General features: G+C 28.7%; 7 protein-coding genes across 9 annotated transcripts in view; 5 read left to right on the forward strand and 2 right to left on the reverse strand.

The window, feature by feature from the left end:
- Positions 1–6,388, forward strand: part of LOC134828104 (glycogen synthase kinase-3 beta-like) — a 44,026-nt gene extending 37,638 nt beyond the window's left edge. Inside the window, exons 3-9 of one of the 3 annotated variants that reach the window (XM_063841070.1) lie at positions 52–242; positions 970–1,053; positions 2,237–2,347; positions 3,176–3,413; positions 3,475–3,668; positions 5,662–5,848; positions 5,925–6,381. In XM_063841070.1, coding sequence (XP_063697140.1) covers positions 52–242; positions 970–1,053; positions 2,237–2,347; positions 3,176–3,413; positions 3,475–3,668; positions 5,662–5,848; positions 5,925–6,229 — 1,310 coding nt within the window. In that variant the 3' untranslated portion in view covers positions 6,230–6,381. Of the gene's footprint in view, positions 1–51; positions 243–969; positions 1,054–2,236; positions 2,348–3,175; positions 3,414–3,474; positions 3,669–5,661; positions 5,849–5,924 lie in introns of all 3 variants that reach the window. The other 2 variants (XM_063841071.1, XM_063841069.1) reach the window with 2 other exon arrangements.
- Positions 6,389–9,596: 3,208 nt separating this feature from the next.
- LOC134832516 (spermidine synthase) lies at positions 9,597–10,608 on the forward strand. Its single transcript, XM_063846577.1, has one exon. It carries the CDS (start codon positions 9,720–9,722, stop codon positions 10,590–10,592), a length of 873 nt encoding a protein of 290 aa, XP_063702647.1. The 5' UTR covers positions 9,597–9,719; the 3' UTR covers positions 10,593–10,608.
- A 1,214-nt stretch (positions 10,609–11,822) lies between these two features.
- On the forward strand, positions 11,823–15,914 carry LOC134836939 (leucine-rich repeat-containing protein 58). The gene is made up of 5 exons (XM_063852225.1): positions 11,823–12,618; positions 14,519–14,735; positions 15,050–15,239; positions 15,475–15,568; positions 15,628–15,914. The coding sequence occupies exons 1-5, from the start codon at positions 12,125–12,127 to the stop codon at positions 15,728–15,730; spliced, it is 1,098 nt and encodes a 365-aa protein (XP_063708295.1). The 5' UTR covers positions 11,823–12,124; the 3' UTR covers positions 15,731–15,914.
- Positions 15,915–17,082: 1,168 nt separating this feature from the next.
- Positions 17,083–19,030, forward strand: LOC134836795 (UDP-glucuronic acid decarboxylase 1). Its single transcript, XM_063852019.1, has 3 exons — positions 17,083–17,302; positions 17,362–18,497; positions 18,552–19,030. Exons 1-3 carry the CDS (start codon positions 17,251–17,253, stop codon positions 18,654–18,656), a joined length of 1,293 nt encoding a protein of 430 aa, XP_063708089.1. The 5' UTR covers positions 17,083–17,250; the 3' UTR covers positions 18,657–19,030.
- Positions 19,031–19,867: 837 nt separating this feature from the next.
- On the reverse strand, positions 19,868–21,753 carry LOC134837039 (uncharacterized). Its single transcript, XM_063852350.1, has 2 exons — positions 20,798–21,753; positions 19,868–20,736 (listed from the first exon to the last, which is right to left on the reverse strand). Exons 1-2 carry the CDS (start codon positions 21,699–21,701, stop codon positions 19,967–19,969), a joined length of 1,674 nt encoding a protein of 557 aa, XP_063708420.1. The 5' UTR covers positions 21,702–21,753; the 3' UTR covers positions 19,868–19,966.
- A 41-nt stretch (positions 21,754–21,794) lies between these two features.
- On the forward strand, positions 21,795–23,476 carry LOC134832880 (mediator of RNA polymerase II transcription subunit 28). The gene is made up of 2 exons (XM_063847087.1): positions 21,795–22,591; positions 23,318–23,476. Exon 1 carries the CDS (start codon positions 21,933–21,935, stop codon positions 22,584–22,586), a length of 654 nt encoding a protein of 217 aa, XP_063703157.1. The 5' UTR covers positions 21,795–21,932; the 3' UTR covers positions 22,587–22,591; positions 23,318–23,476.
- Positions 23,477–23,506: 30 nt separating this feature from the next.
- LOC134832870 (peptidyl-prolyl cis-trans isomerase D) lies at positions 23,507–24,788 on the reverse strand. Its single transcript, XM_063847074.1, has 2 exons — positions 24,584–24,788; positions 23,507–24,522 (listed from the first exon to the last, which is right to left on the reverse strand). The coding sequence occupies exons 1-2, from the start codon at positions 24,735–24,737 to the stop codon at positions 23,558–23,560; spliced, it is 1,119 nt and encodes a 372-aa protein (XP_063703144.1). The 5' UTR covers positions 24,738–24,788; the 3' UTR covers positions 23,507–23,557.
- Positions 24,789–25,065: the final 277 nt, after the last annotated feature.

Genomic DNA, 25,065 nt, shown 5'->3' on the forward strand with positions numbered 1-25,065 from the left:
TTAAAAAAATCAAAAATTAATAACTTTTTCCAATTTTTTCTCTCTTTCCAGGCAAAGATGGCTCAAAAGTGACAACGGTAGTAGCGACGCCCGGCCAAGGTCCCGATCGACCACAGGAAGTTTCATACACAGACACAAAAATTATCGGCAATGGCAGTTTTGGTGTCGTCTTCCAGGCGAAACTTTGTGATACAGGCGAACTGGTTGCTATAAAGAAAGTTTTACAAGACAAACGATTTAAGGTATGAACGAACTCTCACATGACTTTCTCACAAAAAAAAAACAATGAAATGAGCAATGACCTGTAATCTGATAAGCCAGCATTTAAGCGCTAAGGCAAACATCAGATCAAAGTCAACTGGCGACATGCATCTTTTCTTCTCGTCTCAAGTGTCAACAAAGAAATTCACAACGTTAAATATGATGCAATGTAAACTTTGCATCTCGGTCATTTGAGCGCAAAATCACATGATAACAAAAAAAACTTCAATAAGAACCACTCGTGTTCCGATAACTGTCAATTGTGAATGAAATTTCATGAAAAAATGTTACTTTGTCACATGACGCCTTTTGATATGTTTAACAATTAGACAAATTTTAAAGTACAAATAAATAATGTTTATCACAAGATTTTCGCGTCATTTACGTGGAACGATATTGTTCTCGGTTGAGCACACACAAAACATGTCAGATGTGCAAATAAATTGGCGAATGAATAAATAATGAGCATAATGTGTGAATTTTATCAAATAAATGCAAATATTCCGCCATAATAAAATTTAATAAATTTTAATATAATTTAACTGCACAAACGACTTTATCAAAAACGACAACTGTTTACGCTTGATTTGACACTTTATCGTCGAGCAAATTTATTTATTTGTTTGTTCTTGATTTTTTTTTAGTTTTGCTCATTTCATTGACAATTGTCGTGAAAAATTACTAACAATTTTTTTTTCTCTTTTACAGAATCGCGAGTTGCAAATTATGCGAAGATTAGAACATTGTAATATCGTAAAGTTAAAATACTTCTTTTATTCAAGCGGAGAAAAGGTAAGATTTAATTTCAAATATAAAAAATATTTACAAAGAGAGTTATTGAAAAACAAAAAAAAATAATTAAAAGAATAATTAACAACTGCTTCTAAAACAAAAAAAAATAAAAATTAATTAAATGTCAAAAAAAATATTAAACATAAAAAAAATAATTAATTAATAATTAAATGTCAAAAAATATTAAACAAAAATTAATTAATTAATTAAATTCATTCAGACATAAAAAAAAATATATTAAAGCCATTTTCCATCAATTTCTGTAAAAATAACTGTTCTCTTTAATTTTTAATGAACAAAAATTATAATCAATGTGACTTTTTTCGCCCCACTTTATTTTATTTTTCTTTTTTCTTCCTTATTTTTTATTATATTTCATTCGCTGTCGTCCATTTTCTACTTTCTTCTTCTTCAACTTCACAAATCTTAATAAAAAAAAAATAAAAATCACTTTAAAAAAATCAGCATTCGGAATTTCCGCTTGATATGGGAGTTTGTACTGCTCTGTTGAAGTCACAGGTACCTACCGGTTTGAGGTTTACCCTTAAAGTAGAAAATCATACATCAAGCTTTTCAAAAAAAAAATCCAAAAAATTTAATTTTTAAAATTTTGCTAATATTGCTTCTCGTATGCTAGAAAATTCCTTTACGGAAAAGGGCGTAAACACAATTAAACTTCAGCAACCAGAAAAGTTCAAATAATTTAACACAACATCCAAAAAAAACTTACCCAAGAAGCAGTTCATGCACTTTTAACTACTTTCCTCGAGTATCGAGAGTTTGAAACAATTTAATTAAGTCTCCTTCTTCATCATCGTTGTACATATTTTATCGTCTCTCTACTTTTTCACACATCACCAAAGCTCGTATCAAATATTTTGCAATTTACTTTAGTGTTCCAAAAATATATACACATCTGCTGCAAGAGCACCGCTGCCGTCATCGATCGTGTGCTCGTGTGCCTGTGTGTTCGTTTGTGAGAATTTAAATTTTGTGCTAATCAAATTTATTTAGGCTATGAACCTCTATGTACTACTAAAATATGTGTTCCATATGTCTTGAAATGGAGTTGTTAATCTTTGCAGTATTCCTCAATCAAATAATTCAACAACATGAAACAATTTAATTCCACGTTCTGGAGTGAGTCAAATTACTAATTGTGTATTTTTTTCACTTTTTGCAGAAAGATGAGGTCTATCTGAACTTAGTTCTCGAGTATATTCCAGAGACTGTGTATAAAGTTGCACGCCAGTACGCAAAGAATAAACAGACTATACCAATTAATTTTATTCGGGTAAGTATTTTTTTTTAATTTTTTATTTATAATTAAAAAAAAAAAAATTGTGACAAATTTTTATGAAATTGAGAATTTTGATAATTTTTTAAATTTGAATTTTTAAAGGTTTTATTAAAATTTTAATATTACTTTTAAAAAAATTAAATTAATTATTAAAATTATATTTAATTTAATTAAAGATTTTAAAATAAAATTTAATTTTTCAATAATTTAAACTTTTTTCAAAATTATTATTTGTCATTTTTGATAACTTCAATAATGCTCAATATTTTATTATTTTAATTCATTTAATTTAAATTATTATTTAAATTAAAAAATTTGACAAAAATGAAATTTTTGACATAAAATAAAATAAAATTACATAACATTAAATTTTATTAAAAATTATAAATTAAAAAAAAAATAAAAAATGTTTTTAGAATCTCAATTTCTGATAAAATTAAAATTTATTTTGTGTAATTTTTAATTATTTTAACATTAAAAATAAATATTAATAAAATTAATATTAAAATTAGAATTAAATATTATTAAATATTAAACCATTTATATTAAATTCTATTTAAAAAATTATTTAATTTGTTAAGAAAAATTTTAAATTTTATCATTAAGAAAATTATTAGAAATTATTTAGAAATTTTTATTTTTATAAAATTTATAAAATAATTATTAATTTAAATTAATATTTATTCATTAAAACTATTGAAAAATTATTTTAATATAAAAAAAAATATTTAAAAAAATTATTCAACTATTTATAATTAAATTTATTAAAAATAAAAAATTCACAAATTTAATAATTTTTATTTATTAATTTTTTTTTCACAGCTTTACATGTACCAACTATTCAGAAGTCTTGCATACATTCACTCGTTGGGTATCTGCCATCGTGATATAAAACCGCAAAATCTTTTACTTGATCCGGACTCGGCTGTGTTAAAACTCTGCGATTTTGGTAGCGCCAAACAACTCTTGCATGGCGAACCGAATGTCTCGTACATTTGTTCACGATATTATCGGGCACCTGAATTAATATTTGGCGCAATCAATTACACAACTAAAATCGGTAAGAAATTCTTTCTCCATCGCTTTTCTCACGCAATTTATTTATTTTAATTGTTTTTTAGATGTATGGAGTGCCGGATGTGTGCTAGCTGAGCTGCTTTTGGGACAACCCATTTTCCCCGGAGACTCGGGCGTCGATCAATTAGTCGAAATTATCAAAGTTTTGGGCACACCGACACGCGACCAAATCAAGGAGATGAACCCCAACTACACAGAATTCAAATTTCCACAAATTAAGAGTCATCCATGGCAAAAGGTTAGTGGGTAGCATCCAAAAAAATTTTTTATAATTAAAATTTTGAAAAAAGTGATAAAAGTCGGTGATGTGTTTGTGACGTAAATTGTCTGTGACACAAAAAAAAAGTATTCTAGAATCTCTCAGTCGATTCGACTCGTTTTTGTTATTTCTTTAATATTTTTCAGTTGCTACTTGAACGAATGTCATATCCAAATTGCACTACCGAACATCAACGTATTCGAGTAAGAAGTGTATCAAAATCGCTTTAATAGTTTTTTCTTGAATATTTTTTATTAATATTTTTCTTAATTCTCACACAAACAACTTAGTTATAATATTATTTAATAATCTTTATATATTTATGACTCGAAAAAAAAACACTTAGAACAGATACAAGGACTTCTACCGGCACGCTACAAAAGCGACAAAAACTCATAATTTTTACAGCTTGCATTAATATGCAAATTAAATCTGTTTTTGACATTCTTTTTTCCTTAATTCTTAACTTTTTTTCTCGTTGTTGCCATATGACACACACGACAACGCACGTAAGTGACCATGATAAGTTGTCAAAAAATGGACAGAATTTCTGACAAAAAAAAGCGAACATATGACTCGTACGATTTTTTTTTTTAATTTCAGTATATTTGTGACTAACTGTGATAACTAAGTTTTAACGAAAATTTGTTATCAGTTTTTTTTCGTACTTGAATTAATATTCATAAAAGACGCATACATTACATTTTAATCAATATTCGATCATTTGCATTCATTGAGCTGAAACAAGAGATTTTGCAAACAAAAAACTTTGTTATCATGAGTTTACACCGCAAAGAACAAGATAAGAAGCAAATCATGGAGTTGTACAAAAGCAAAAATGTCATTCGTTCATCAAGCATTGAATTTCATCAAATAAACGCAATCATCAGCCTGTGTTAACTGCAATTTTGTCAGTATATCGTCAGTATTTGAAGCTAATGAAGAAATGAGGAAAAATGTTTCATTTTTGGGTTAAAATAAATTATATTGAATTAGCGAAAAGGCGATTTACAAATTTTTTAACTGTCATTTTTTGAATTGACATTTATGATTTTTTATAATTTTAATATTTAAAAATGTTTTTTCATTAAAATTAAATAAATTAATTTGTTATTTACTAAATTAATCTAAAATTAATTAAATTTAAATTATTTTTTTAAAAAATTAAATAGAAAATATTATTTTAAAAATTTTAAAAATTAAAAAAAAAATTTTAAATATATTTTTTAATCGAAATTTAAATTTAAAAAAATAATAATAAAAGTTAAAATAATTTTTGAATTAAAGTCTGAGGTTTTACAAAATAAAAAAAAATAAAATAAAAACCAGTTCTTTCATTAAAATTAAAATTTAATAAATTAAATTCAATTAATTTTTTTTTATATTTCAAATAAAAGTTTAATTCGATTTAAATTTTAATTAATTAAAAAAAAATAATTTTTTAAAATATTTTTTATTAAAATTTTAATTTTTTAAAATTAATCAAAGCTAAAAATAAAAAAAAATAATTTTTTAAATTAAATTAAATTTTAAATTAATTTTTTTGATATCTTGTAAAAAAATAAAGATTAAAAGTGAAACATTTTTCCTGATTTCGCCTAACGAAAAAAAAAATTTGTCATGAGTTCGAATCGAATTGAGAGTGCGATTACATACAAAAAAAAAGAATTTGCCAGATGTTTGGTTACGCGTTTTATCTTCGGAATGACTTGTGACCGCTCATCACGGCAATTGTTACAGATAAGAAGAATTGGTGCACCTGAATTCGTTCAGTCCGTTTGTAGTTATTCTTGGTTGAGTGCATTTACATTTGCAATAATTAATATTGCTTGTGTTGAATTTTGTGCAGATTTTTTCGTTGAACGAGTCTAGTTTATTAACAACATGAAAAAAAAAAGTTTAATAAAATCCGTGATCAATTTTTTTCTAATATCCTTTTCCTGTTTCGTGGTTGTTTTTCGTGTTTTTGTAGGTCTTTAGAGCTCGCACACCACCGGAAGCAATCGCATTGGTATCCCGTTTGCTCGAGTACACGCCGGGCGCACGAATTACCCCCTTGCAGGCGTGTGCCCATCCGTTCTTCAACGAACTGAGGGAAGGCAACAAGACACTGCCGAATGGGCGCGATTTTCCACCATTATTCAACTTTACTGAACAAGGTACGTGTCGATAAATTCAATTTAAAAGAAGTTTTTCCTTATTAATAATTTTTTTTTTTCATTTTCCGTCGCACAGAGTTAGCAATACAACCAACTTTAAACAGTAGCTTATTGCCACGCAGTCCAAATGAGGCGCCATCAGCTGCAGCGACAAATCAAATTGGAGGACAATCGTCGTCAACTGCAAGCGGCAATAACGGCGGCAGCTCAACCGGTGACCAATCACAGCAACAACAACAGCCAAACAGCTCCGGCAACAATGGCGGCTCCTCCGCTGTCGATGCGAGCAGTGATGCCGTTGATGCCTCGCAACAAAACAAAGCAGACGATACATCAAGTTCAAATCAGCAACAAGGACAAGGAGCAATATCCCAAGGTTAGCTAAACAAGTAAATTTTTTTAGGTAAAATTCATATATAAAAAAAAGAGAAATGAGATAACATTTAATATAAAAGAAGAAGAAATATAAAAAATGGTAAACAATAATTATTAGCAAACAAGAAAAAAATGGAAAAATTAATAAAAAAAAATTGTTAAAATTTACCTAAAATTATTCTACAAAAAATAATAATAAAACATTAACAAAAAAAACTATATAACATTAAAAATAGTAATAAAAGGACATGAAATAAATTCAAAACTAATAAAAATAGTATCATTCTACTTCGACCGTTTAAAAAACTCACACACACATCATATAAAAAAATACTATTAGAGGAAAAAACAATATTTACGCTTATTACAATAACTAATTATTGTTGTATTCAAGTGTATTATATAAAAATTCATAAAAAAAAAAATATATTATAGGCGTGTATTTAATCAAACAGAAAAATTTTTAGACAAAAAGCGGTGAAAAAAAATTGGCGATGAAAAATAAAGGAGCTCAAAAACGAGATATGTAACGAATATTTAATAACGAAAGAAAGCCAAAGAGTTAAGCAATGGAGATTTTATTTGAAGACAAGGTCCAAGAATCGAATGTAAATGATAAATGAATGGCAGCTATTTGTTTTTGAAATGTTTTAATGTTTTATTAGTTTTTTCCCCGAGTACGATTTTAGCGATGATACTCATATAAAGTAAATTTAAATATATTATGATGTTCATTAATTACAAAAAAAAAAATTAAAAGCACAGATCATCCATAAAAAATTAAAAAAAAATAATTATAACTAAAATTTTTTAAAACTAAAAAAAAATTAGGAAAAAACAATTATAATACAATATTAATTACAAATCATTTATATAGAAGAAATTAAAAAAAAAATATCAATACAAAAGAAAATCCTATTAACTAGAAGAAACTAGCAAAAAAAATAACGTGTTAAAACATAACTTATAATAAATAAATAAAAAATAACGTTTTTTCGCCATCAACCATTCATTCAGTCAAATGAATAAAAAAAAATATATATTATTATAAAAAAACGATTGAAAAACTTAAAAATTAGGTCGAAATAAATTTGAAACAATCTTCTATATAGACAAGATATTTGCTATAAATAGAATAAATTGTCGTAAAATACAATTTAGGGAGAAAACCGTCACGTAGTTTGACGTTTTGTAAATAACTTATTAGCGAATAGAATTTCTTTGCTGCTTTGAAACAATGATTATGAAGAAAAAAAAACTTAAATAAAGGAGATACAAATAAAAAGTTGTCGAAAATAATAATAATAATATTAAATTAAATAAAAAAAAAATAATAACGTAGGTCCACGTCCAATCCATTGCATTGAGATAACTCGATTCTTTCTGCTCCTCACAAAGTTCTTTTAAAAAACTTTTTTATAAAACAAAAAATATCGCGCCTGATATTTTTTTATTACCTTTTATTAGAATTTCTCGCAAACAAAAAATACACATCGACATCATTTACGCAGCCGCAAAATAAAGTATGATACTGACAAATTTAATGCACCTTTTTCTTACAACAACAAAAAAAAAACATGTTTAAAAATTACTAAAAAAAAAATTATAAACAAAAAATCGAAAAAAATATCTGTTATGATGATAAATATATTATTAATAAAATTAAATAAGAGTCTTAGTTAAGTCACAATTAAAATTAAATTATTGATTTATTAAAAACTGAAGAGAAAAAAAATAAAATAGTAAAAAAAGCTTAGAGTAGAATTATTAAAATTAATTAAGAAATTTAAACAAGATTCATATATATAATATAATAATATAATAAAACAAAAAAAAATAATAAATAAATAAAACAAACGAAATACTTTGTAAATGTAAAAGATTTGTTGTTCATTTATTTATTTATATAAAGTTGAGTGCATTCATTTTGTAGAATATGTCATCATCGTTAGCTATTTTTCCTCAACATACCAAAATTATTATCTGATTGAATGATTGAAACACAGTCAACTTCAGACATTTATAAATATATATAAATAGTAAGGCCTCCATTGTGTGTCTCTTGAAATAAAAAAAATCTTTGAAATTGACTGTGTTTCCAAAAATCAGTTAATTATTATTAATATGTTGTTTAATACAAAAAAAGTCAAAAATCGTTTAAATATTGTATTGTAATAAAATGAAAAATAAAACATGAAGCATCAACAACAACATATATATATAATTAAATGTTAGACTTACTATTTTCTATTAATAATTGTATTAATATAATTATTAAAGATTTAAAAATAAATATTAAAAAGATGAATTTATAAATAATTGTACAGTTCTGTGTTAACTTTTTTTCCTGTTTTTAAAAATATCATTATATTATTACAAAAAAAAACATTTTGCCTTTTTCTCAATCATTTATTTTTTATCAAAATTATATATATATATATTTATATATATATATCATAAAAGGATGAAAAAATATAAATATGCATGTATTCATTACATTTAAAAAACATAAAATACTGATATTTTTGATTTTTACAGTAAATAAATAAATTTAATAGTAAAAAAAAAGCTATTCTTTTGTAGAGTGTATATCAATAAAATAATGCCTGATCGTCGATAAATGTATATTATAATACACATAACAATAAAAAACAAACATAATTAATTTATACAACTAAAATCGCAAAATTGTTTTTCAATTAATTATTATTATAATTAAAAAAAAATCATGTTTATTATTATTATTAATTAAAAAATACTAAAACTCTTAAAAAATAATAATAATAAAAAAAATATTTAATATAAAAATAGCTGGAATGGTAAAAAAAAAATCAGATGTCGCCCCACGAAAAAATGTTTTTAAGTTTAAAAATACTATTATTATTATTATATATTATTCGTATTATTATGCAGTCATAACATACATTTGACACATGGTAATATATATGATGATGAAAAATAGGTTATCTTTTTTTGTAAAAAAAAAAAAATTAAATAATTAATGATTAATATTAATAATAAAAAGAATGAAATAAATCAAATATAAACAAAAAAATAAAATAGACTCATGCATCAATAAATATTATATATTATTGCAATACACATATAAAAAAATATAAATTAGGATTTATTTTAATTCTGAATTTTGCTGCGAAAGGTAAGTATTGATTGGGATCGAATTTCAAATTATCTTCGTTTATCTCCGTCTTATGCACTCAAATTTTTCGTCTGTTTACATTCAAATCGGAGATTTCAAGTTTCCGATCGGACTTTATCATATATAATTCTCGTTTTTCGTACCTTTTTCCATACAAACTCCAGTTTGCATGTGTTAGTAGCGACGCAGAAGATGAGCTTGTTGTTTACTAACATTGACGCAATACGCTCAGTCTGAGTTTGACATTGCCAAGTGTTGCCGGTTATTGATAACAAGGGCAAGAAAACCGAATTAAATTGATAACACGTGGTATAATTGCGACTTTTCGTGCATTTTCCAATGGAAGCGATCAGAAATGGATGGTTCAGCGAGATTTCCGACGAGCTGTGGCCCGGTCAATGTTTTTCGTTGAAGGTCAAAAAGGTGTTGCATGAGGAAAAATCCAAATATCAAGATATAAAAATACTCGAAACGGAAACTTTTGGACACGCCTTGATCTTGGATGGCGTGATTCAGTGCACGGAACGCGACGAATTCAGTTATCAGGAGATGATTTCGTTCCTGCCGCTAACGATGCATCCGAATCCGAAAAAAGTTTTAATTATTGGCGGCGGAGATGGCGGCGTTGCTCGCGAAGTTGCCAAATATCCGACAGTCGAGGAAGTGCATCAGTGCGAAATTGACGATCGCGTTGTCGAATTGTCGAAAATTTACCTTCCGCACATGGCATGCGGTTTCAAGTCGCCCAAGGTCAAACTCACGATCGGCGATGGATTTGTCTACATGAAAAACAATCAAGACCAATTCGATGTAATTATCACAGACTCGAGTGATCCGATTGGACCAGCGGTGAGTTTGTTCCAAGAATCGTACTTTGAGTTGATGCGAAAGGCACTGAAACCGGGTGGCATTGTTTGCTCCCAAGGCGGCACATATTGGACAGATTTGGATCACGTGAAGCAAACGTTGACGTATTGCAAGAAACAGTTCCCGAAAGTCGGATATGCGTCAATTCATGTGCCTTCGTATCCATCGGGGCAGATTGGATTTGTGATTGGATGTTTGAACAAAGACGCGAATTTGGCAGAACCGAGTAAAGTGTTGACAAATGAGGAAATTAAAAGTCTCAAGTTGAGATATTACAGTCCGAGGACGCATAAAGCTGCCTTTGAATTGCCCTTTTTTGTTGAGGATGCTCTGAAAGACATTTAAAAAATTTGTTTTTTTTTTTTTTTATAAATAAAACACAACAAAAATATTACATAATTTTTTTTTTTTCAATTTAAATTTTAGCTTATCAGTAAAAAAAAAGACAAACAAAGGAAACAATACGACTACACATTAGGTACTTGTAAAAATCAGTTTTTTGACCTTGACGTACTTTTCTTCATTTTTTTTTTTTTTATTTTTTCTTTAATGACCTTGATCCAAAAAAATAGTTTTCGATTTTTACTCATTACTTACAAAATTTTGAAAATAGAATTTTTAAGATTTAAAAATTATTTTTTTTTTTTAAATTTTTCAATTGTGATTTCTTTAATTTAAAAAAATAAGTTTATTATCTTATGTTTCTTTATTTATTTTTTTAATTTTTTTTATTTAATTTTTTTGTTTTTATAAATTTTAATTTTTTAAATTTTAATTTTTTTTTTATTGCAAAAAATTGTTGTTTAATTGTTTTTTTTTTTTTTGATTCACTCAGTATTTTAATTAAAAATTAACAAAAATAAAATTTTAAAAAATCTAATTTTATTATTTAAAATTTTTTACATTGTTCCACTTTATTTTCGATCATAAAAAAAATCCTAAACTTTTTGTATTTTTAACAAATAGTTTTATTTTTTTTTAAATTTCTTCTTTAAATTTTAAAATTCAAACTTTTGAACTAGTTTTGAAATGCATTTTTCCTTGCAAATTAGTCAAAAAAATAAAATATAAAAAAAAAAAAATTAAAAATTTTGGAGAAAATTTTAATTATTTATTCGTTATTTTTAATATTTTTAAAATTCTTCCAAACCTTTAATAAAAAAAAATTAAAATTTAATTTCATTAATATTTTTTTAAAATTTTATTTAATTTAATTTAATTAAATAAAATTTTAAATTATTAATTAAATTTGGTTAACAATGCAAAAAAATGAATTTTCACTAATTTTTAAATATTTTAACCAAAAAATTATTTTTGACTTTTTTCCACTAATTTTTGAAAAAAATTAAGAAGTACTAAATAGCGAAGGAATTTTAAAAGTTGCAGTTATCTTTGTAATTTTTAATCGAAATTCGCACTTGAAAAAAAAAATTTAAATCAAACTATTTAAATCAAAGATTGAATAATTTTTTTACAAGTCTTATCGTGAATGTCACATTGTCATGTAATCACACAAAGCATACTTGACGACATCAATTTGCCTTCAAGTGCGCTAAAAGTCCTCTCTTTCGATGTAAAAATTAATCAGAAAAAAATGTCTCTCTTTAACGATTCCTTATCAGAGTCTCTCCGTTAAACCATTATCACACATTGCATTTAGAGAAACACCTCAAACACTCCATTCACACATGACCAGATAATCTCAATGCCATAGAATTTACCAACCTACATATATAAATTGCGCTCATATACAAAAGTAACTCAGTCGAGGCAGTTGAATTGCTCGAGTTGCGATCGATTCATTCGTTCGCTCGGCGTTCGCGAAACAAGTCGCAAACTTTAAACTCGCAAAAAAAAATTTTCAAACATCAAAAAAAATGGAAGTCCAATACACGTCGGAGAGCAGCGACAGTGATTCGCGCGAAGAAAAAACTGTCGATATATCGCATCGAAATCTCTCCACAAACGAGGCGGAAGATCGTCTCGAACATTTGTATCCCAAGCCCATCGCGTTCGATGACATCGAAAATGTCTTCTTGCATCACAACATGCTGAGCCATTTGCCGTCGGGCGTCATGAAATTCCACAATTTGAAGGTACTGGACATCAGTTCGAACAATTTAACGTCGATTCCGGACCAAATCAACCAAATTCCGCTCGTGACCTTCATTGCCAAGAACAACAAACTCACGAACGAGTCGCTGCCGAAAATTCTCTTCGCCCAAAGCAGAAACATCAAAGAAATCAATTTGAGTGGAAATCGTTTTGAGCACTTCCCGCAACAGCTGCTCGACTTGCGCAGCTTGAAATATCTCTATTTGGGCGGAAATCAGATCGCAACACTTCCGCCGCGAATCAGCAAGATGCAAAGGTAAGAATTTTTCCTGTAAAAAACGAAAAAATGTCTCGAGGTCAACTATTTTTAACGAACAATATCGCGAGGAAAGACATAAAACTTGTCATTAAAGTTGAGTGTAGTGAGCGTAAATGTCATAAAAATACAATGAACTGATAAGTCGTGATATTACAACGACAACATTATTTAATAACTTGAAGATTTTTTTTGTTTTGGCGAAAAAATTGAACATTGCGCCCAAAAAAAAAAGAGGTCAATAACTCTCGAACCGCACTCGAGGTCGTTCACTACCGTTAAAAAGATTTACAAAAAGCAAAACAATGAAGAAACTGATAACTCTAATTCAATTAAATTATTACTTGAACTAAATTTTCAAAGATCTCCCTTAGCAACAACGCACTGAAATTTACTTTACGATGTGTCTTCCTTCTTTATGTCAAACAAGTACTCATTGTATTAAGTATGAAGTAACGTCGTATCGCTTCATGTTTTTTTTTGTTTTAAAAAAAGAGCTCTACGATGTTTTAATCAGTAAATGTAATTAAAATTATGATTTTTTATTGTGGATTTTTTTTTTGTTTTGGGTTTGGGGCGTTTTTAATTTTTTATTGGATTTTTAACCCGTAAAGTTGAAAAATCTAAAAAAAAAATTAAATAAATTATTAATTTTTTTAAAAAAATTTTTTAAAATATTAAAAATTTTTTTTTTACTATCAAATATGATTTAGTTTTTGCTCATAATTTTTAAAATATTGAAATTTAAAATTTTATAAATTAATTTTATTTTTTTTCATAATTAATTTAAAAAAAATTTTAAATAAAATTAAAATTTTTTTTAAAAATTTTTATTAATTTATTAAAAATTTTTTAGAAATTGAAAATCTAAAAAGTTTTTAAATTAAAAAAAAAAAATTTTAAAAAAAATATTTGAATAAATTTTTTTATTCCAAATTGATTTTTTCTCATGAAAAATTTACCTAATTTTTTAATTTTTTAAAATTTAAAATTATTTTTTTATTTGGAAATAATTTGCTCTCCAAAAAAAATTTTTAAAAATAATAAAAAAAATCTAAAAAAATAAAAAATATTTTTTAATTATTTTTTAATAAATTATAAAAAAATTTTTTAATGATTTTTAAAAAAAATTTTTTATTAAAAAAAATTTCAAATAAAAAATATTCCCTTCCATTTTGAAAAAATTTATTTTTAATTTTAAAAAAATTTTTTAAAATATTTTTTAATTTTTTTTTTTTTTTTTTTTAAAGTTTTAAAATTAATTTTAAAAAATTTCAGTTTTTAAATTTAATTGATTGAAAAAAAAAATCTTAAAAATAAAAATAAAAATTAATTCTCAATTTTCAATAAAAATAATTTTATTTTTTTTTTTTTTTTTATTTTTTTTTTCTTTGATAAAATTTAAAAAAAATTTAAAAAATAATTTCTTCTATTTTTTAATTATTTAAAAAAATTTAAATTAAAAAATCAAAAATATTTTTTATTTTATAAACGAAAATACTTTTAATCGAATTTTCATATGTCAAAAAAAAATTAAATAAATTTTCCCTTTATTTTTAATATCTTTCTTATCATTTTTACAAATTTCCTACTATCAATAAGGCCATAAACGTTTATTCAAATATTAAAATCCTCTAAATCGTACGACTTTACCGAGACTTAATTTAAATCCTAAAACAAGATTAGAAAGATAAAAAAATTAATAACTTGTAAATTAATAACTATAAATACCTACTTGTGATAATTGCCGATAGTAGGTACAAAAAAATTAAAAAAATAATCTATATTGGTCCCATATCTTCACGCGATATAACTTTGTCTATTCATCGTCTGACTTTTAATTCACATGACCTTAAGATAGGTTAGTTTCTAATAATCACGTATTTTTCCCCATTTCCAGCTTGCAACTTCTTTCGCTGAGCGGCAACCATCTCATTGACGTTCCCGAGACAGTTGGCAGATTGAAGAATCTCCAAGCACTCGTTTTAGCCGACAACTTAATTGAACGACTTCCGCCATCGATTGCCAATCTGAAAAAGCTCTCATCGCTGCTGTTACACAAAAACCGCTTGCGAACCTTGCCCCGTGAGATTATTTCACTCAAAAATCTGAACGAGGTAAATAGAAAACCAATTAAATTCGAAACTAGTAGAAACTCGCAGGACATTTTTTTCGCCTCATTAATTTGTAGCTTCAAGATTATTTACTACAAAAACTGATAAAACGCTTTATAGCGGCATGATTAATAGATTGCGAAATTATTATCAGACAATTTACGGCGAATGAATGAATAAAAAAAATGTCTCGAGTTCCTTTGTTTAAAAAGCGATAAGTGACCAGAAATGACATTATTTGCATTTGTCTGGCGAAAAAAAATTATCGAAAGTATTAAACTGCGTCATTAAATTTAATCTCCATTGTACTTTTCCAGCTGAGTCTCCGTGATAATCCGCTAGTCAAGCGATTTGTGCAAGACATGACACTGAACCCTCCGTCCCTTTTGGAGCTCGCAGGACGTGCTGTGCGTTTTTCGGGCCTCAAACCGAGCGCTGCCGACATTCCATGGACCCTCGTTGAATATTTGTCGTGTGCCAACTGCTGCGTTAACCCTAAATGTCGGGGTAAGTCTCGTGTTTTTATTTTTTTTCCGTATTAAACTGCAAAAAAAAAATTCTCAGACAAAAACAAAAAATGTTTACTCAAATTATTTGATACGAATTGCACCTATGGACCTTTGTATTATTCACAAAAAAAATTTGCGACGTCGTATTTGCAAACGTAGCTGATAAAAAATGATGATGAAGCAAATTTTTGATATGAATTTAATTAATTTATATTTTTTTTATTTTTTTTTAGGAGTTTATTTTGATAATCGCGTCGAACACATAAAATTTGTCGATTTTTGTGGGAAATATCGAGTTCCGTTGCTTCAGTATTTGTGCTCTTCAAAGTAAGTTTTTAATTTTTTCCTAAAAATTCTTTTAAAAAATTAAAAATTTATTTTTTTAGATGCATTGAGGATGCAAGTTTGCCAGATCCGCATGCCTATTCCAGTAGTGATGAAGAACCCGAAGCAAGTAGTTACATGATGCGAAAGGTTCTTTTAGGTTAAAGCCATGAATTAAATGGAAACTGATTAGAATAGTCACAAACATTGTCCTTATAAACACTTTACCAAATATGCAAACAAAAAACTTAATTAGAGATGGTTAAGTTTTTTTTAGTCAATTGTGATCGGTTCTGTAGTAGAAACGTTATATTAATAAATAAATATATAGTTTATCTTAGAAATAAAATCCAAAGAATTTAAAATATTTTGTTATTTTTTTAACGAACTTTATTTTTGAATCGATAAATTGGCAACTCGATTTTTGTGAGGTAAGTCAAGTTTAGAATTTTGTTTCCCTTTTTCTTTATAAAAATTTTATTAAAAGAAACTCAATTTTTATTTTATTAAATGAAATTCTTTTTTGTACAATTTCAAATGTTTCTATGGAATTCGAATAGAAAAAAAATTAACTTAAACTTAAATTTGCAAATATATCAGAATTAATCTGTAACTTAAAAGTAAAAAAAATTAAAATATTTTGACTTAAAAAATTTCAAATTATGTTTTAGTTTAAGAAAAAAAATTAATTTGAAAGATTTTTGAAATTTTTGTGGAATATTTGCTCATTTTTTAAATTAGTTAAGTCTTTTTTGAAAATATAGTGTAAATATATTTTAGTTAAGAAAATTTTATATTTAAATTAATACTTAGGTACTTAGTCTTAGGTTAAAATTAAAAAAATAAAAAAAAAATAATTAAATTTGACTTTTAACTTAAAAATTTATTCTATACTTATTTTTCAGTTAATTTTTATTTGAACATAGAACTAAAAATTTTTAAAAATAAACGAAAAATTTAGAATTTTCATAAGTATTTACATATTTTATTCATATCTTTTGATTTTATTTTTTTTAATTTTTTGTTTCAAATTTTGAGTAAATAATTCTTTTTCTTAAAAAATTTATTTCTATTCAAAATCACGAAAATTAAGTCATAAAAATTTAAATCCATAGTTAAGCTTTTGAGCTAAGTAGATATAATTAATTTTTTACTTAAGCTCTCTTAAGACATATAAAGTCAATAAAAAAAAATCTTAAAAAAGGTCATATCATATCAATACAAAAATTATATATTTTTTTTAATTTTTAATTCAATTTAAAATTTAAAAAAAAAATAATTAATAATAAAATTAAGACAATAAAATTAAATTAAAAAAAAAATAAAATTTTAATAATTTTTTTAGATTATTTTTATTCAAATTTAAGATTAAATTTTAAGTTAATTTTATTTTTTAAATTCCGAATCAAAAACTTTTAATTTTTTCTTTAACACAGTTGTCTTGCCCAAAAAAAAAAATAACAAAATTCAAACTTGTTCCGTCCTAAAAAAAATATAAACAAACAAAATAACTCCTTATCAAAATCGCAACACACTATTAGTCGTCGTCGTAATTTATTAAATTATTATTCGTGATGGCAAACGACTAACATAATTTATCGAAATAACTGCAAATCAATGTAAATATCATCGGCAACCATCAAATTATCTCGTATCGCCACTCCAAATCAAAAGTTTTCGTCAAAATGAATCGCAAGCTCAAGAAATACGGACTTCTCTTCCTGTCGTTTGTGATAAGTAAGTAACGTGTCACTCGCTATTCCAAGAAATTTTTAAAAAATTCGCTTCTTTTGCAGTTCTTTGTGTTTACCGTTCATTAGCTAACACAGCGGAAAACGAATATTCGAATAGAATTGTGGATGCCAGCAGATTCAAACACCACAAATCGCAGTTCCGAGAAGAGGATGAAGTCAAATCGAGCCCATTTACCGACTTGGAAGACGCAAATAGGAGAATAAGTGAATTAGAGAGTAAAATTAGCGAATTGTCGTCGCTTGTGAAGCAACTTTCCGCGAGTATTCCGAAAAAATATCCCGATGTGACATTTTTGAACTACAAAAGTAGGAAGCGGATTCTCATAACAGGCGGTGCAGGCTTCGTCGGGTCACATTTGGTCGATGTTCTGATGATGCAAGGGCACGAAGTGATTGTTGCCGACAATTTTTACACGGGTCGCAAACGAAATGTCGAACATTGGCTCGGACACGAGAATTTCGAGTTGATCCATCATGACATTGTGAATCCCCTTTTCATAGAAGTTGATGAAATTTACCATCTAGCGTCGCCAGCATCGCCTCCGCATTACATGTTGAACCCCGTAAAGACGATAAAAGTCAATACGCTTGGCACGATTAACGTTTTGGGTCTGGCGAAGCGTGTTGGAGCTCGAGTTCTCATTGCAAGCACCTCCGAAGTGTACGGCGACCCGACAGAACATCCACAATCCGAAACTTACAACGGAAATGTCAACCCGATTGGACCACGTGCATGTTACGACGAAGGCAAACGAGTTTCCGAGACACTGAGTTACGCGTATGCAAAACAGGAGAAAGTCGAAGTGAGAGTTGCACGCATTTTTAACACGTATGGGCCCCGAATGCATCTCAATGATGGGCGTGTCGTCTCGAATTTCATCATGCAAGCACTGCAAAACGAAAGTATCACAATTTATGGGAACGGCAAACAAACAAGGTCCTTCCAATATGTCTCGGATCTCGTGGAAGGCCTCGTATCGCTTATGGCATCGAATTATTCGCAGCCCGTGAATTTGGGAAATCCCACAGAACGCACAATCGAAGAGTTTGCCGAGATAATTTTGCAACTAATCGGCAGTAAAAGCAAATATCGATCGATGCCGGCAGTCGAAGATGACCCGCAACGACGAAAACCTGACATTACAAGAGCAAAAACTTTCCTCAATTGGGAGCCACGAGTAAGTTCAAACATGTTTTTATTGAAAAATCAATAAAAAATAAACTTTTTTTAGGTGCCATTACAAGTGGGTCTCGAAAAAACGATAGAATACTTCCGCAAAGAGCTCCAACGTGTCACGCATTCGGAAAGGAACATTTTTGTGCCCGAAAAAACATGATTTTCCGAATTATTTTAGAACTTTTTCAATTGTGACTGCAAATTTTTTAGATAAATAAGGTCCCTTTCTCCATTTTTCCCTCAGATTCTCAAAAAAATATATTTAACGAAGAGACAAACGATTTTATATAGACCATAGTAGATAATTTTTAACAAATCTAATATAAAAATATGCAAAAGCAATCAATCTAGTCGGATGTAAATAAAATTTATCGCAAGGTTTTTTGATGCACATCATGAAAATTTAACATATTTTGTAGACGTTTAAGGGAGTGAAGAACAAGTTGAGATGTAAATAAATTGATAAATGATGGAAATTTTGTGTTTTCTATGGAATTTAAATAAAAATCAATAGTCAGTTTTTAGCTGAATTTTTTTATTTTTTTTTTTTGTATCAAAATTAAATGATTTTAATCTGAAAATTAAAAAAAATATTTAAAATTATTTTTAATAAGAATAATAAATTTTTAAATAAAATTTTATTTTTTTAATTTTTTTTGTGAATTATAAAAATTTTCTTAAAATAAAAATTTCTTTAAAAAATACAACAAATAAATATTTAATGAAATGTATTTAGTTTATTTTATAAAATCCTACTTTCTTTTAATTTTAATAAAAAAATTATGTCTTATATTTTAAAAAATTTTATTTAAAAATTTTTTTCTTTTAATTTCTATAAAAAATTTAAAAATAAACAATATATTAACAATTTATTTATTTTTTTTATATTTTTAAAAAAATTATTTTTGCTCTAAAAAATTTAAAAAAATAATTTGATTAAAATATTTAAAACATTTTTGATTAAATTAATTAATTTTTAAAATTTTAAATTTGATTAATTTAATTCAAAATTTAATTAAAATTTTAATTCTAAAAAAAATAAAATAAAATTTAAATTAAATAATTTTAAATTAAATTTTAAAAAAGTTTAAAAAAATAAAAATCTTCTTTAATTTTCTTTAAAAATTAAAATTAACAATTAAATTTTTAAAAGAAAACTCAAAATTTCAGTTTTAAAATTCTTTATTTTTTGTATCTTCTCTACAAAATAGTAATTTTTAGCTCGATTTTCATAAAACTTATAAAAATAATAAAAATTGCACTTACCTGAAAGTTGAATATAAATTTTATAAAAAATGTCACGCGATTTTCAATCCCGATATTTAACGAAAATTTAAAATTACATAGAGAAAAACTGCAATTTTCCATTGATTGAATATTTTATTGATTAACGTTTCCATACAAAATATTTTGTGTTCTTCATAAAAACTAAAAAAAAAGATTTCTTATAAAATAAATTCGATTAAATTTCTAATATCGACCGTAATACGGATTACGATCTTCATAGCTTGTACGTGCCCGTGGATTCTTCGAAGGAAGTTCCCGAAATCCAGGAGGTCCAATTGCCCCCGGTCTGATTGGTTTCCTGTCATCAAATTCCTCATCAGAGTCATTTTCGACGACGCCATACTCTCGTTGAAAGTCTCGAAGTCGTTCAATGTCATTCGACTGCTTCTTTTTCTCCCAATTCCGTAATTTGAGCTTCGCCAATGTGAAATCCGCGTCATCCGTTTGACAACTTCCCGAATATTTTTCGATGACAGTCGTTTGTGTGCCAACATTGAGGCAATTTTCGTAACGATCTTCGCATTTGGGGCACGAAAATACTGCGGTTTGACAACTTTGATCGCGCATCTGCGGACGAACGGGTAAATTTGTCACAGGAATTGCCGTTGAAATAGATTTTGAGGGTTTTGGTTGAATAACTTGGGCAGGAACTAAAGCTTCTTCACGATTTCCCGACGCAAGACGTCTCGCAATGACACTTTCATCAATACCGAGTTGACGAATGATCGAGCGAACGTTGCGCGTTATCGTCGGATAAGGATGCGAATTTTTAATCGCGTCTTTTTGCTTGGAGCTGAAACGAAAAACTGGATTTTGTTTGGATGGGAGAATAGGAGATGCGCCAATTGGTTCAGATTCGTCACTTGGATAAGCGGGAATGACGTGAAGGAATTTGTTATTGAATTGTGAGGCGTTTTCGAGACGATGGAGAGCCGCTTTGCATTTTGAGAGGGCTAAAAAAATTAAAATTTCTTTAAAAATCAATGAAAAATGTTAAAAAATTTGAAAACTTACCTCTTTCGCGTACCGATCTTGGTTCAATAGCTTTCCCAGAACAACGGTTCACCTGAGTTTCGAGATATTCTGACAACGGAAGGCGATCTTCTGACAACAATTGAGACGAAATACTTCCCAAACCGATATCTGGCGGCGGGGAAGCGTTTCTTCCTTCATTAACAACCGGATTTTGTACGACAGGAGGGACTGGTTCAGGCATCGGCATCGCTTGTGGTTGCATATAAGGCCCGGGCATGCTGTAATTTACTACTGGCGGATCAACGCCGGGCGGAGCAAGGCCCCCACAGTATCCGGGATCCATCATTTGCATCTGATACGGGTTCACGGGACCTCCCATCATCATCATCGGGTTCATTCCCATGCCGTTCATGGGATTCATCATCATTTGGTTCTGCATTCCGTTCATATTTTGATACTGCGATTGGTTATTTTGCTGTCTCCGTTGATTATTTTGATAAAAATTGTTCCTTCCTCTCGATCCGACGCGATTTCTGTCACGATCTCGTTCATTGAGAATCGTATGAGTCTCGACTTTTTTCTGTACTTCCTTCAAACCTTCAAATTCTCCGAATTCCTGTTGAATTTCCTTCAAGAAATCCGCTGCGCCGCCTTTTTTCAAGGGAGATTTGCGTTTCGGCGGCGTTCGTCTCCGAATTCGGTCCCGAGAACGTGATCTTCCATAGCGACGAGGACTCCTGCTGCGATTTCGCGAGCCATGTGATCTGTCTCTGCTGCTTCTGTGACTTCGGTGACTTTTTTCGTCGCGCTTCTTCTTGGATTTTGGTTCTTCTTCTTCATCGCTCTCACCTACCTCATCAATGACATCCATATCACAGACATCTATCGACGCGATGGCACTCTCAAAGTTGTCCAACGCCAATTCCGCCGGTAATTCTGCCATTTTTCGCGTGTTTTAGGCTTAAATTTCATCAAATTTCTGCGAAATCGGCAAAATTGTGTTTTATTTTGATCAAAAATGACATTTACAGAGGAACTGTCAAACGAAGTGTCAAACAAATTTTCAAAACAAAACATTGATTCACTGAAAATCTTCCGGAAAATAAGAAAAAACTCGTGAAAATTAGTTTTTATGTCAGAAAATCGTTAAATTACCGCAAGTTCTTTCACTAAAATGGCCAATTCCGGAGCTCGAGCCACACAAAATCTCTTCGACGAGTTCGAGGAAGCGTTCCAAAATTGCATCCACTCATTATCGAAGGAAGAAACGACGACGGGCGAAGATCTTTCCGAAATTAAGCAAGAAGTTGACCATGCAACGCTTCGTTTTGTCGATCTCGGGCGTCAAATGGAGTATTTCTTCCTGCAAAAACGCTTCATCACCGCACACACGCGTCCCGATCTCGTTCTCAAGGAGGAAATTCAAGACTTGAAACAAGAAATTGCCCGCAAAGACGAGCTAATTAAGCGACATTTTGAGAAAATTGATCAATGGAAGGGTTTGTTGAACGATCAACCGACGCCCACACAATTTCCCAAAATGATGCCGAACGAAGGGCGTCCCATGGGAGGTTTGCCGATGCAACCGCCAGCACCGCATATGCAAATGTCCGCTGCTTCGTCGCCTCAAATGCATCCGGGAGGGCCTGGAGTTCCGCCAAATGCGCCGCACGGCATGATGCAAATGCCTCCGCAGCCGAATCCGCAACAACAAATGTACATGCAGCAAGCGGGAATGAGACCGAATTTTCCGCAGGGACCGTTAGCGTATCTCGAAAAGACCACAAATAATATAGATATGGTTGGGCTTGGGGATGTGAGGAGATGACGCGGGTAATTTTTGATTTTTTAATTAAAATCCAACAGGATTTTATTTGGTTTTTCAAATATTTTGGCAAAAAGTGAAGAAAATTAGATATTTTTTTTTATATTTTCCTCTAAAAATGACTTTTTTCATTTATATCATACATTTAAATTTTAATTTATTTTTTTTTAATTTACATTATTTTTTACGCTTAGAAATCATCAACGTTCAATTTCTACAAATTTAGCTCAAAATTAAATTTAATTTTTTTTTTAAATTTTTTGAATTTTTCAAAAATTTTTTCAAAAAAATAAAATAAATAAATCTAATCGTCTAAAATATAAAAAAAAATCAAACAATATTAAATAATTTAATTAAATCAATATTTTAAGCAATTCAATTAATATTATTTTAAATTAAAGTTTTTAATAAATTTTTCTAAATAAATTATGATTTTTTTATGTATTTTTTAAATTTTTTATGAACAATTTGATACAAAAATTTCAAGAAAAAAAATTAATTTTAAAATTTTTACTTTAGAAAATTTAAAAAAATATAATTGCCTTCGAATCCTCAAATTAAAATTTTTAATTTAGAAAATTTTTTCTAAAAATTTAATTAAAAAATTAAAAATTTTTATATTTTTGTCCTGACTTAATTTTTATATTTTTTTAATCAAAAAACTTTTAGATTTCATTTGGAACAACCTCAAAAAATTCAAATATTTATTTTTTACTTATTTAAATTTTTTTTAGAAGAGGAAGGGGACGACCAGGACGCGGAGCTCGAGGTCAACGAGGAAATGCGACGCCCCGCAGACGTTCAAGCACTCCTCCGCCTGGCTCGCCAATGTTATTTTGAATGAATCGCAGTTTGGAAGTTTACACATACGAATAAAATATTTAATCAATCAACATACAATTTGTAAATTTCAATTTTTTTTTGGCTGCCCATACGTCAGGTAACTTCAGAAGAGCGCATTTTTATCGCATTTTTTACTTAAACATTTTGGCATAAGCTTTTTTCTGCGTTTCTCGGTAATCCAGCAACAATTTTTTGACTCGTTCAAATTCATCGAGAATTTCCGCAGCTCTTTTCTTGTCGCCTGACGATTCTTTCAACGCTTTTTTGAGGTCGTCTAACGACAATTCGTACATTTTTCGTGCTGCTCGTGCCTGCGCCCTGTAAAAAAGTGCCGTCCCATTGTTTGGCTTGATTTTAAGTGCATCCGATGCCGCATTTATCGTTTCCACGTAATTCTGCAATTTGAGTTGCGCTCCTGCGAGATTCACGCTGTTGTCGTGCAACCACAATTTGAGTTGTTCCTTCTCTGCCGGCAAATTTGTGCGATCATTAAAGTACCGATAAAAGCGAATCGCTTTTTTGTACTTTCTCGCTGCTTCTACAAATCGCTCTTGGCTCGCAAAAAAGTCTCCCGCTGCCGTTATGCACTCCAAATATCGCGTCATTTCATCCATCGTCAAATCCGCCTCCCACAATTTCCAATCGCGCGGAAACGGCGGCAAATGATCTTCCGTTTCGTCGTTGTCGTGCACCTCAAAATCCTCTCCTTCCAAAATTTCGCCGCAATCTGAGACAATTACGTCTTTTTCGGGCTTCCCGTCGTCACTTGTGTACTGTTCCATCTCCGAAATGATCCCCAAACCGCGAATAACGTACCCAACGACGGTATTTGTTTCGTTCAAATGCGGCGCATCGACCGCACAAATGTAAAATTGCGAATTGTTGGTGTTGGGTTTGCCGAAATTCGCCATGCCAACTGCTCCTTCCGAGTGTTCCAAGTCACTTTGCTCCGATTCGAAGGTTTTTCCGTAGATACTTTCGCCGTTGGTGCCGTCATTTTTTACAATGTCACCTCCTTGCACCATGAAAAGTTTCTTGATTGTGTTGAATTTCGTGTTTTTGTACGATAAATTTGCTCCCGAGATGCTCGAGACACCTTAAAAAAGAAAAAAAAAGTTGAAATTTTCTGTTAAAAAATTAATTTTGAAGAATTTTACCTTTTTCTCCTGTGCATAAACATCTGAAATTTTCCGCAGCTAAAGGAACTTTATCACTTCGCAATTGGATCACCATGCGCCCGACTTTCTCTTTTCCAATTTGGATTTCGAGAAAGACGACTTTCTTGTTGAAATCAGGCTGAGCAAGAGTCATGGCAGTGTCGTTTTTCTGTGAAATTTACAAAAAATTATTTTTTTTCGCAATTTTTTCACACCGGAATAAATTTGTTGATTATCAGTTGAATTGATAACTGGGAGATTTTTGCATTGAGGCCGTTACAAAAATTTAAATTGTTTCCTGTTTATTGAAGAATATTTTTAAAAAATACTGAATTTTGGTTTTAAAAATATTTTTATAATAATTTTTAGAACTATAAAAATAAAAAGTTAAAAATTTTATCAAAAATAAAAATTTTTAGTTTTTGTCAAGAAGTTAAAACAAAAAATATATTTAAAGGCCGTTAATAATTTATTTAATTAAA

The sequence above is a fragment of the Culicoides brevitarsis genome, chromosome 1 (assembly GCF_036172545.1).
Source record: "Culicoides brevitarsis isolate CSIRO-B50_1 chromosome 1, AGI_CSIRO_Cbre_v1, whole genome shotgun sequence".
NCBI lineage: Eukaryota > Metazoa > Arthropoda > Insecta > Diptera > Ceratopogonidae > Culicoides > Culicoides brevitarsis.

Excerpts from the sequence above, each read along its gene's own strand:
- LOC134832516 (XM_063846577.1), top strand. The coding sequence starts at position 9,720 with ATGGAAGCGATCAGAAATGGATGGTTCAGCGAGATTTCCGACGAGCTG.
- LOC134832880 (XM_063847087.1), top strand. The coding sequence starts at position 21,933 with ATGGCCAATTCCGGAGCTCGAGCCACACAAAATCTCTTCGACGAGTTC.
- LOC134836795 (XM_063852019.1), top strand. The coding sequence starts at position 17,251 with ATGAATCGCAAGCTCAAGAAATACGGACTTCTCTTCCTGTCGTTTGTG. Across the intron at positions 17,303-17,361 it reads CTTCCTGTCGTTTGTGATAA|TTCTTTGTGTTTACCGTTCA; the intron begins GTAAGTAACGTG and ends CTTCTTTTGCAG. Across the intron at positions 18,498-18,551 it reads TCCTCAATTGGGAGCCACGA|GTGCCATTACAAGTGGGTCT; the intron begins GTAAGTTCAAAC and ends AACTTTTTTTAG.
- LOC134832870 (XM_063847074.1), bottom strand. The coding sequence starts at position 24,737 with ATGACTCTTGCTCAGCCTGATTTCAACAAGAAAGTCGTCTTTCTCGAA. Across the intron at positions 24,523-24,583 it reads TTTATGCACAGGAGAAAAAG|GTGTCTCGAGCATCTCGGGA; the intron begins GTAAAATTCTTC and ends TTCTTTTTTAAG.
- LOC134836939 (XM_063852225.1), top strand. The coding sequence starts at position 12,125 with ATGGAAGTCCAATACACGTCGGAGAGCAGCGACAGTGATTCGCGCGAA. Across the intron at positions 12,619-14,518 it reads CGAATCAGCAAGATGCAAAG|CTTGCAACTTCTTTCGCTGA; the intron begins GTAAGAATTTTT and ends CCCCATTTCCAG. Across the intron at positions 14,736-15,049 it reads CACTCAAAAATCTGAACGAG|CTGAGTCTCCGTGATAATCC; the intron begins GTAAATAGAAAA and ends GTACTTTTCCAG.
- LOC134837039 (XM_063852350.1), bottom strand. The coding sequence starts at position 21,701 with ATGGCAGAATTACCGGCGGAATTGGCGTTGGACAACTTTGAGAGTGCC. Across the intron at positions 20,737-20,797 it reads AAGATCGGTACGCGAAAGAG|CCCTCTCAAAATGCAAAGCG; the intron begins GTAAGTTTTCAA and ends TAATTTTTTTAG.